A 12,510-nucleotide genomic window follows, 5' to 3' on the forward strand; every position below is an offset into this window, starting at 1 on the left:
AAAACAAGTGCAATGATGCATTATTGTATCAAGCTTTCAGCCAGTTCTTTCTCTACAATGTCTTCAACACCTAAAAGTTTCAAAAACACACACTCCTAGCAGGACTATTTTATGGTTTATAAGTGTGTCTGTTATTTTTATCTATTCCTAAACACTGTAAAACTGAACCGGGAAAAGTATTCACCATTGACAACACCCACTCCTACACTGCTTCGCCGGGTACTCATGGGTAACACATGGAACCACTCGTTTGTCTTTGCGTTGTACGCCTCAATTGTCGACAGACCTGCAAACACACACACAACATGCATGAAAAACACCATAAACAATCACGTATTATATAATTTCCTGTTGTTACACTAACAGCCTGTAGGGATTCAGTGTCTTGAACTCTTTCCGTCTCACTGATCGCGGCAATTTAAAAAAACACGTTAATGTCACAGTCGCACAGGTGTACCTGTGCTGCCATCAAAGCCCCCCACAGCGTACAGGAGTCCGTTGAGCACAGCAGCCCCGAGCGTTGATCGACGGTCTTGCATGCTGCTCATGCTCGTCCAGCGGTCCATCGTCGGGTCGTAACAGTCGACGGTCCGCACACGCAAAGAACCGTTGAAACCACCAACTGCGTACACACACCCACCCACGTACACCACACCTAAAAGGCAACAAGACAGAAAACACTCAGGTAAACACAAATATCTACTACAAGACACACACTCAAACAGCCTGGTCTCGTGAGGCTGAATGCTGAAGCACCCTCGGAATGGAAATGTCATAAAGTGGGGGTAAACCTTCTTGTGTCTTATCTTATCTTCTTTTCTTTGTAAATGGCATACATCAATGGGATTTCTGTGTCAAAAAATGTAAATGCTGTAACTTTCCCATCACATTTTAAATAATCCTTGAGTAAATATTGCATCAAGTGTTAGAAAATGCTTTATTAGTTTTTTTTTCTTTTGTTCAAATGGGCCTGCAGTAAGTGTATAACATTGGGGACAGAGCTGTCTCGTAACAAATCACCAAACTTGTATCCTTCCATGCATCTTCACACTGAGGCCTATCTGTGGGCGTATGTGGTGGAACAGAGTCAGCAGCATGCCACCAGGGGGCATAGTAAAAGAGTGATGCTGTTTACCCATCTCACCTTTGAATATGTGAAATACTTTCAAACAAGACCAAGCCAAACAATTTCAATTCAATTCAATTTTATTTATAGTATCAATTCATATAATAATAATCCATATCCTAATCTTAAACAAGAATGCCTTAGATTAGGATATGGATTGGATATGGATTGAATCTCAAAGCCACGATAGCCAAGACCTGGCCAGAGAACATCTAAAAGCTGTAGCCATGTCTGTACTTATATATAAGTACTGTATATATATATTATATATAATATATAACTGCAAGGTAAGTTTTGTGGTTAATGTTTTGTTTTTTTTATCCAAAGGGTCCCCATTTAATAATCTTGTACATAATATTGCACTGTCTATATTTTGTGTCCCTTGTGTCGACAAGGGGTGTATGAAAAGTACGAGTTTTAACTAAAGTGTCACTTTTTTCCCTTATTAAATTATGCAAAACTTAATTGTGTTGAGGAATAATTGAAACAACCAAACGGACTTCAGTCACTGGAAACTATAAATTTGAACAATACTGATAGAAAACCCACTAGAGGGCCTGGACACCACTGCTCTCGTCAGCACACTAAATATGTTATTAATCACATATTATAAAAAGCTATATGGATACAGTATATTATCTATTAACCGTGTACACAATCTGCTAATAACACCGGTAATCATGGATGCAACCTGTCCAGGGCAAAGTCCCGGTCATTTTATTGATTTACACTTTACAAGTCGATGAGGACCACCTTGACTGAAACATTAGTCTGGTGATTTGGGGAATAGGTGACAATTTAGTGTGGCCTTCAGGTGTTCTGATGGAGCAACTTTCTTTAGAGGATCCAACCCCATAACTGTGATGTAGTTTACGCGGTTGTTGTTGAGGGTTTCCTACCTGCTCTGCACCTCCTGGTCGGGAGCTCAGCCACCTGGTACCATCGCTGCTCCTCAAAGTCATAACATTCAACACTGCGGATGGCCTTGGGAGCCTGGCCTCCAACCACAACCATCACCTACACAGGACAGGATCAGCAGAGTCATTACATGAAGGATTGTACTGTACATCAACCATTGTTGCTTCCTTATTATCTCAGAGAGGAGAAACTTAGCGGAGGTTGTGTAAATACCTTAGGACAGCAGGCTGGAGTCCTCATGCGTGTGCGTGCAGTTTTCATCAGAGCTCTCTGGTCAGCTGGCAGCAAGTGGTACTTCATGGCCTCGATCAGGTAGTCTTTACACGCACTGCTGTTCTTAATCAGAGACTCCTCCTCCACCCGCTAAAATAACCAAACAGGTAGACAGCAGCCCATCAGCCGAATGGATTAAAACAAAGTGCTGCATTATGTTGAGACACATAAATAACTGAAATCATACGAACTACAATCAAAGGAAGATCCATAATATTAATCCAAAATCCTCACTAGTACGGATACTTACAGATCTAATGTTTCATAACAAATGTGTCTTTACATTTGACCTGAGTGTTAATTATACAAAGATATTCAATGGGCTGTTTAGTTAGAGACTTAGACAGAAATGGGGGGAGGGTGACACGTTTTTCCTTAATTGGATTAAATCCTAGACTGTCCAACTTTGTCCAACCTTTAAGACAAATGTGAAATTATCAAACATCCGAAAAATGAGCTGCTCACCAACAACACAATTGCCATTCCTTAAAAAAACACCACTGATGACATCCTATCGTAGTATTAATGGAGTATTTTTACATGGAGTAAAGACGTAAGTAACCCGCAGTTGTTTTGTTAGCAATGAAAGCAAATCAGTCAACAACACACCTAAAAATCATTATTGTCTGTGAGATGGAAACAACTACAAAATCCACTCTGTGGAAGTTAAATTAAAAAAACAGTTGAGCTCTGCTTGCTTGTATCTGGGTGTCTGAGCTCCTTTGATACCCAAAAAGTAACAATAGGGGACTGATTAAAATGTAAATCCTGCTTCCAATACTGCCTGTTCACATGGTTCTACTCTCTTGTATATACTTACATGATTCTCCACTTTATATTAGGCTTTATCTCTACATTTTTATACTTGAAAATGCCCATATTTACATTTTGTCCTGCATTTCCATGTCCGATATTGAGGCTCATTTATATTTTTAATTACTTTTTTTAAATTCTCCTACTTACCCTTGCCTTTTCTCTTTTGCTTTAATTTGCTCTTTAAATAGTCTTTTTTTAAAATATCAATACAAATGCATTTGTATAATACATGTTACTATATCATACGGGGATGGTACCTGAGCATTTTATGTCAAACGGCAGTATCATTATGTATGTAAAGAAAACATCTTTGAATTTTGGGGAAAAGACAACATGTTGGAAGGTCACTTTAACATTTTGACCTATCTTTCCTGAACTGTATAAGAGCAGCAGTAAAATTGTGAAAGACATCAATACCTGGCAATATTCTCATTTGTTGTTGGGACAGAGATGGTTACAGTAATAAACAAAACTACAAAACTGAGATAAATGAATTTGAACATTTACCAACTGAGTAACCTGGTCCCAGACCTGATACTCAGGCTACCCTTGGAGTGTAATTGGCTGTGATGAAAGACACAACCTGATGTTTTTTGCTATCTTATCTCTGTTTCAACAATAGCAGAAAAAAAAAACTAGTTAGACAACTGGATACCTAGCAACTTGTTGCCTAGCTGTGTGCTATCAAACACAGACAGAGAGTATGTAACCTGCCCGGGTGTTGAGACAAGAGTGGCACTTAAGCACAGAACTGTTCTTAAGCAGCAGCAGCAGCGATGGCTGTGTGCTGTGATAAAAAAAAATAACTGTTATCTGATCCCTGGCAAGAAATGTTACAACACACGGTCTTCAGTGTCTGCAGCTCAAAACTCGTCTGCTTTCAATCCTAGAATAATTGAGGATGTTGCTCTTGTTGTTAGCTTAGCTGTGGTTAAATGTTCATCTTTAACCACATCTTAGTTTCCTTTAAATTGCATCTCTGGGTCCTCCACTTGTCTCCCCTTGCGTCTTAGTCCCTCCCACCGAGGAAGCACCGGAGAGATGCAAGGAAGTCATGGGAGGAGAGAGAAAACGAGCTAATTTGTTTTAGAAGGATGAGACGTCCTTTGCTCTAAGGCTTCGCATGAAAACGTCAGCTGTATGGGCGGAGTTAGCAACACAGCTTCCGGGTAAGCTGCTCTCACACGTTCTCACTTGTAGCGCCTCGGTGATCCCCCTTCTGCTCCTGGGGGCAAAAATATGAACTTGGAAACGGCCTTCACGAAAGAGGGACAGAACGACTTCTGGTTCAGCCGAGGACCGAGGAGCTATCAAATAAGAGATGTGAGATGTACATAGTATCTTAAACCCCATTGCTGTGTCCTCAGATAGTGCAGTTTGAACTGTAACTGTTGTATAATCTGAACCCACTCATTAAACGCCTAAAGACATCACTGTATCTCAGGTTTAAACCTGCTGCAGGATGGATTTAAGCGAGGTTTAAGGTCAAAAGGTTTATTATAAGGACAGATTCATACAGCTCAGATTACTGCATTAATTTCTACTATTTTACCATGTATGTTCTTTTGAAGAAATTGTCAGAAATCAGGTGTCCTGCTTATAAACTGATATAATAAAAGGTGTCACTTATTCCTCAAGTCAGTTTTGATGCCAGAAACAGAGTTACTGATTATCTGACATACATACACATGACAGTTTACCAGTAATGTACTGTTTAAGTCACAGAAACAAATAATCACGTATGTATTTCAGATCCAGCGCAGCTTAAAGTGTATATTTGAGAAGGAGCAAATGTGCTACAATATGATGTACATTTGACAGAAATAGTTAGATCAATAATACTCAGTAGCAGTGACAATCAACTGTCACATGTGCAAAGTGTTCTGACAGATGTATTATGAATGTTGCAAGTCATCAGGTCAGCGTCAAAGCTGAGCATCTTAATAATTGTGCGCATAAAGCGCACGCAGTCTAATCACATTCACTGGTAATCAAGGGCATAGCACACAATTCTGGGCCCTCTAGAAAGGCATTTTGATTGGGCCCCTCCCCGCATCCACAGCTATTCATTCTAGCATCTTTTTGGGCCCTCCTCACATGAGGGCCATGGGTACTCAGTCCCCTTTTTCCCCCCAGTCCGACGTCCCTGCTGGTAATGCTTCTTTAAAAACAACAATATGGAAATGTGAACAAGTAGGAACAACAGTCTAGTTTAGCGTGCAGCTCGTTTGAAACCTCTGCGACTTCTGGTTTAGCGTTGACCTGTCCTAAACGACAGATATGCTAAGTTCAGGGTTTTTACTGCACAGAGGAATTTTTGGCGCCCTCCAAAGGAAAATCACACGCGCCAAAAAGATAAGAATGGAAAGAAAAAATAGCACTTCAAATCCTCTCCGCCTTTGTGTAACAGCAATTTACCAAACAACCGTAAAAACACACATAAACTTGAATAGGAGCGCTAATCTCAGTTTACTTTCCAGAGTCAGGCTGTGTCGGACTCTCCTGGATATTTTAACGGTTTTATATAAATATTAAAGGTGCCCTGCCACATAAAACCGTTTTTATTTGCGTACAGTATGTGTTTGTGTTCTCCTCTGTCAGCTGGGTGAAGGATGCTGATAGCCAGGCTCTCATTAGCTAGCTGTTAGCCAATCAGAGTCAAGCAGCTTAACTCGTTGAATATTAATGAGAACTGGCACAAATCGAGTAGAGTCTTCCTGCAGGCTTTCTAAACCGCACTAGAATAGCTTGAAACAAGGTAACCAAGGCTTTTGTCCCACAAAAAAATGTTACAGAGTCCATGGTAGAACTTCAGACATTACCACAAAGTAATGAAATACGTGTGGCAAGGCACCTTTAATATTATTTTTAAGCAGTTTTGTTGATTGGGGTTTCACTTACTCAAGGCTAATCAACATTTTGTTTATCAAATTGTAAGAAATAGCAGGCAAATGCATACAGACTTCTGTCAAATAAGGTAACAGACTTTTACTGTTCACAGACGGACCATGCTTACTGTAGTTCCTCCGTCCCCCAAAAGGCCCATTCTGAGCCAGGAAAAACCCTGTACGTCAGATGCTAAGTGACAGAGCAACAGCCACATTCAGTGTAAGAGCATGATCATAAACATGCAGAGGCAGACACTCATACCTGCACCAGGTATTCTCTGGAGAGAAGCGGCAGGCGGACATGTTCCATCAGGTGAGCCAAGTGTTCCTGCCGGACATCTTTATCATGGTTGACCCAAGCTATCACCGCCTCAAACACCTACACAATGAAGCACATAGAGACACTTTAAGCACATCAGGTCCTAACATTTGGTGGTGCTGTCCTACCTGCGTGTATTGAGCAGAGTGATGTGCGTATACCTTCTCCTCTGTGGGGATGGTGAGCTTGTCGCTGGCGATCAGGCTGGACACTTGCTCCATGCCCAAATTGAGGAACTCTTCACTCCCAACCACCTCAGAGAAATGTTGCTCTGTTAGCAAAAGCATCAAATGAAAAAAAACTACCCCGTGACTGCAGATAAATAAAGCTTTTTATTGATCTCTCAACATAGTCATTAAATAAAGAACAGTTAAGGATGAATCTGTTCTCATTCTGTCTCATCCACCGTCCCACATCAAACCCATTTTAGAACAGCAACAAGAGCGGTTCACACAAACAATCACACACACACAAACACAAACACAAACCTGCATAGGTGTTTGCCTGTGTGAGGAGCTGAGAGCAGGCGTGTAAGTCAGCGAAGGCTCGTATCCCCAGACAGTTGGATGGATGAAGCTGAGAGCTCAGGAACTCACAACAAGCCTTTTTCACCTCGTTGAGCTGGAGCAGGCTGGCGGCAGGGAGCAATGCCTGGCAAACACACACACACACACACACACACAGACACACACACACACACACACACTGTAGCATAAAGTACTATATAATAGTGCAATATGAATAAAAATCTAATATTTTTGAAAAAACACCTCAACGCGATATTGCGACAATATTGTAGGGTTGACAATCGCTTCTTTAACAAAACATTTACTCAAGGAGATTTGTGATTAAAACAATCATCAATAATGTGGATATAATGACAAAAGTGGGAAAAGTGAAATATTAAAACAGCTAACTGTCTGATATGTGAAGAAACTTACATCACTTCACTGCAGTATGTAAAGACAACACTTACGTCATATTACGATATCCAAAATCTAAGATGAGATCTAGTCTCATAACACAATATCAATATAATATTGATTTATTGCCTAGCCCGACTTCATAATACAGATCAATTACCTTAGTCTTTATGTCGGTTGATCACAGGTTCAGTCACCTAAAATAACCCGCTTGTCACTGCTACAGTTAAGTATTATACATACTTATGATCCATACTGTAACTTATTGTTATTGTAATATTAGTACTTTTATATTTACACTCTTCCCACTTTGTATTGCAACTGATGCTCAGTAATTTTCCTTGGGATAAATAAAGTTTTTATCTCATCTTATTATTTTATCAATAATTTCTGTTCCAACTGTCTGTTGTGACAGGAGAAAGAACAGTTTGGGATGAATCAGAACGCAAATGAAACCAATTAACGGACTAACAAATACTGCAATATTGGTTTAGCCCTTAGAAGTTTGGAATTGAAATGTTTGATTATTAAAGTTAAAACAGAAGAGGCTGTGTTTCCACTGACAATTATGGAAGCAAATAAGAGACAGAAGTTTTTTTAAAACTTTAACAGCCACTGAATACTTACTGAAAAAACTGAAAAACATACTGTATCTGAATTGATTTGTCCTGAATTGATCTCTTTGAAATTTAAATATGAACATTCTTGATTTCCATTTTAAAAACCTGATTTTTGATTTTTTTTTTTTTTTTTCCCCAATGGTCACAAACTCAGATACAAAAAAAAAAAAAAAAAAAAAAAAACTTACAGAATTTCATATAACATAGATTCAGGTTGATCAAATTCAATTGCTCAAATTCAGATCGAAAAATTGAAGTTAAATATCCGGGCTACCCAGGAACCAACGTCTGGCCTATCAGAGCATGGCCTGTCTGTCATGTGATCGAAGAAATCGGTCCGACGTCTGGGCTATCAGAACACGGCCTGTCTGTCATGTGATACAACATACATACTTCTGACGAGCCCTGAGTTCGATTGTACACCTTTGTTTACCTAACAGTCATCTTTACAGCTTCAATATCCGTGGCGATTTCTTGGATCACTTGACAGACAGGCCGTGCTCTGATAGGCCAGAAGTCGGTTCGATGGCATGCAGGCTCAATTGCTTCTCCTATCCTGGGCAGCCGGGATGTTACGTTGTGTATTTTTAACTTGGATTTTTCTGTCTGAATTTGAGCACTCGAATTTGACTGGTTTTCGTTGAAAAACTGTATCTTGAAATTTGAGATCTGAATGCGAGCGATCAAAAATTTAATCAACCTGAATGTATTTTATTCTGTAAGTTGATTTTTTTGTATCTGAATTTGTGACCATTGAAAAATATTTATCGAAATTCAGGAAATTCAAGAATGTTGATCTTTAAATTTCAAAGAGGTGAATTCAGTACAAATCAATTCAGGTATATGGTTTCCAAAGAATGATAATTTCAACGAGGTGAATTCAGAACAAATAAATTAAGATACAAGTTTTTCAAAATAAAATATTTAAATATTAAGTATTCAGGGGCTGTTAAAGTTCAAAGACTTACGTCTGTTATTTGCTTCCATATTCAATGCATTGTAGCTGTGGTACAGGATGCGGGTATTTGGATGATGCATATATGTTAGTTTAAATATGTGTTTTTTTTACCTGCACGTTATCCTCTGTGACCTGTATCTCTGCTGTGTAAATATAGTCGACCAGCAGCCCCAGAGTCCAACCGTCCATCTCCTTTATCCTCACTCTTTTCGCCCGGCTCTCTGCCATCTCACCTGTTGGTACACACGTGTAAGACAACCATTACCACCCAGGACGTGACAAAATAACAACAACAAAAATGGACACTGAACCACAAGGTGCCAGATGTCCAGCTTGGATGGATGGAAGGAAGTCCTCACCTGTGAACATAGCATGGAAGTAGGGGCTGCCAGCAGCCAGGACCACTCTGTGAGCAGCAATCTCTACATCCTCCGCCACTATGGTCACATCACACAACAAGCTTTGGCTGCATAGCATATGTAAGAGACGGAGAGGTGAGAGGTTACAGTTAAAGTTTAGCAGGTGGAACCCAGAGGATGACTGAAGAGAGAGAGAGAGAGAGAGAGAGAGAGAGAGAGCATCACCTGCGCAGCTCATTCATGACTTTGAACGCCTTCCTCATATGCCGAGGGTTGAGAGTGACAGGACCGTGCCTCTCGACGCCATCTTCTTTGTCCAGAGCGTGTGGACAGAGTCTGGTGCATCTGAGAGAGACATTAAAGACAGCCCATTACTGAGGCCAGACATCAGACTGTTGGTTTCTATTACACACAGTCAAGCAAATATAGCTATAGTTAGTTTCATCAGCAGGACATTTTGGAGTGTATTATCTTTCATATGTGATGTCCACTTAAAACAAGCAACATGAGAACCTGTGTTTAAATCGTCATCCATCTCTGAAGTTTGTCTGTCATCAGTTTATGTCAGTAATATTTTTAAATGTTATTTTTCAATGCTGTGAGCAGCACCACGAATTACATTCCATGTAGAACATGGGAGCACCACAAACTGCATCCTGCTAAATGAATGATTATAAAGGTGAATCAACACCTCTCAACTAGAACTGAGCATTATTATGGCAGGGCTGTTGTATTAGAGTGCATTAGTTTAGCACTACCTAATAAACTGGCCCCTACCACCCACCTTCCACCCTCTAAGCAGTGTATATGTACCATTTTGCTTCCATGTTACCATTAAGTAGAAACTCAAACCAACCAGTACTCCTCTGGAGGATTAATACTACCTGGCCCCAAGTTTTATGTGTCTCATTTGGTTTCAGGTGATTTGATCAAAACCACCACTTTATTTAGTCATACGCAGCATGTGAGATCAATATGAACTAATAACAGTCTTCAGATGAGCTTTTGACAACATTAGTCAACAATGCAGGGCATAGTTAATTATGTACTTAAGCTCCCTACCGAGCAATTAATCAAATTACCTATACTAATTTACACATAGTGAAAAGGGGGCCTAAATGATAAATCAGCCTTAACGTAGTAATGTGGCCACTGTGTGTAAATTTGTAGATGTTGCACATGTTTAACAATTGTATTTCTAAAATAATATTAAGCAGTACTTAGTGAAAGAAGTATTGAGAACCTTTATTTAAGTGTAAGCACCAATACCTTAATGTAAAAATACTCCATTACAAGTTAAAGTCCTTCGTTTCAAATCATGCTTGAGTGAAAATGTAAATAAAAATGTTCCAGAAAAAATGTACACACCGTATCCCATAAAAACCTATTTTTATGATATGGGACCTTTAAGTATCAAAGTAAAATTACTCATTGTGCAAAAAAATGACCCCCATGAGTGATGCATTACTACATTATTCATTTGTAATACTGATGCATCAAGTAGCATTTGCTGTTGTAGGCTACTGTAGCAGCTAGAGGTGGAGTGGTCTAGTGGTTTCCAACACTGTGGTCAGAAACCAAAAGGGTTGGAAGCTACCTAATTGGTAATGTATTTTATAAGAATACTATGTTTTGTATGTAAAATCTCTGAATCTCTGATATCTGAAACTAGAAACTACAGATGTCATATGTTGCAAAGTAGCCCACAACATTTCCTTCTAAAATAAGTGGAGTAAAAGTATAAAACAGCAGCATAAAGTAGCTTACAAGTAGCTGACAATTGTAAATGTGCTTCCTACCACTGTTCAGCACACGCTATGGCCTCTCCCTTTCATAATTAAACAGATCAAACACAAATTGAATCATGCTGCTCATGCCAAAATCACATGGCCCTTGTTTTCTGTCACACACCCACATGCACATGGCTACATAGCAGTTAACACACATCACCTCTGCCATAAATAAAATCAACAACCAACAAATCCTAACGTTATAACAGAACCACAGAACCACAGATTCCTCCCCCCCGGTCAGTAAGCAGGCACACCGGCCGCCCGCTGTCTCTGTCAATGCGGCACCATCAGTCAGCAGCCACTGAGAAACGTCAACACACACACACTCGTTTTCTTTTCTTTTTTTCCACTTACAGCGGATGACTGTCCATGATTCCGGTGTTTTTCAGAGGCTGAAAACTTGGCCCAGCGGCATGCACCATTCCATATCCACAATGTCGTCTTTAATGGGTCTAAATTCAAGCGTGAATCGCGGCGACCAGCTGTCCAGAGGCGGGGAGACGGGCTGACAGCCTGTTTCATGTGAACACACAGCCCGACTGCGGTGACACTCGCTAACAAACACGTTGCGATTCAACCCGGCGGTTGTACCCTGCGGACTGCTTCTTCTGTCGGCAGCTCAGGAGAAGAAAAAAAAAACACACGCAGGAAAAGGAGCCGACCAGCAGCGTCAAACGGTTTATTGGGATTTTATGTTTGCCTCTCTTGCCTCCTGGGTGTATACGGGCGCGAGAGGCGGACGGACAAGACTACCTGTTATTTTTCCAACCGCTGATTAAAACGCACAAACAAGGACATGTCGGCAAAGACGGTCCTCCGAGCAGCCAAGGCGTCCCACAAGAAAGCGCTGTCTCCCTCTAGCTGTGGAAGACTGACCGTGGAGGAGGCTCATCATGATAGGAACACTCATGGGGAATAAATAAAAGAAAGAAAAAATATTGAAGTGTGTTTGAGTCAGAATGTTTGACTCAGTATCTGGTTATTTGGACTTAGGTATAGGTTTATGTATTGCTACAGAGCCCCTAAAGTCCCGTATGGAATGTTATATCTTCAGCCAATTCAATTAAACACAAAACAAAGTGAACAAAATGATGTAATACAACTATTTAAAAATAAATTAAAAGCTGAGACTATAATTTAGACTTACTAATGACTCATTATTTTTGATTTACTATCTCACTTAGTGACTTAGTGTGTGATAAATTTGACTTTACATTGTAACTTGTATTTTCCTGATGCTAGTTTTATCAGTGTATTTCCTGGCAGAAATGGGCTTCCACAAGATTAAGATTGCATGGATTGCTAGAAGATGCATAACAGTTGTTTTCACAACTACAGCTGATGCAGTTAAGTAGGCATTATCTTAAGAAGAGAATGTATAAAAAGAAGAAAACCCCTAGAGTTCTCTACTGAGTTCAGTTCTGGAAATGCAATAAGAAATCCATGGTCCCCCTGTTTTATCTTGTCAAGACCACAGACCCCTGTTTCCCAAGAAGCTTTGTCCAGGGAGTCCATCT

General features: G+C 40.0%; 1 protein-coding gene across 1 annotated transcript in view; it reads right to left on the reverse strand.

The window, feature by feature from the left end:
• The window catches only part of klhl2 (kelch-like family member 2), a 15,182-nt gene extending 3,321 nt beyond the window's left edge, over positions 1-11,861 (reverse strand). The window contains exons 1-11 of the mRNA XM_032539897.1: positions 11,348-11,861; positions 9,426-9,545; positions 9,201-9,307; positions 8,953-9,074; positions 6,829-6,991; positions 6,502-6,611; positions 6,284-6,400; positions 2,258-2,407; positions 2,026-2,143; positions 458-655; positions 185-286 (exon numbers count right to left, since the gene is read on the reverse strand). Of these exons, the coding sequence (XP_032395788.1) occupies positions 185-286; positions 458-655; positions 2,026-2,143; positions 2,258-2,407; positions 6,284-6,400; positions 6,502-6,611; positions 6,829-6,991; positions 8,953-9,074; positions 9,201-9,307; positions 9,426-9,545; positions 11,348-11,415 (1,375 nt within the window). The 5' untranslated portion in view covers positions 11,416-11,861. The remainder of the gene's footprint in view (positions 1-184; positions 287-457; positions 656-2,025; positions 2,144-2,257; positions 2,408-6,283; positions 6,401-6,501; positions 6,612-6,828; positions 6,992-8,952; positions 9,075-9,200; positions 9,308-9,425; positions 9,546-11,347) is intronic.
• Positions 11,862-12,510: the final 649 nt, after the last annotated feature.

This window comes from Etheostoma spectabile, chromosome 2 (genome assembly GCF_008692095.1).
Source record: "Etheostoma spectabile isolate EspeVRDwgs_2016 chromosome 2, UIUC_Espe_1.0, whole genome shotgun sequence".
Taxonomy (NCBI): domain Eukaryota; kingdom Metazoa; phylum Chordata; class Actinopteri; order Perciformes; family Percidae; genus Etheostoma; species Etheostoma spectabile.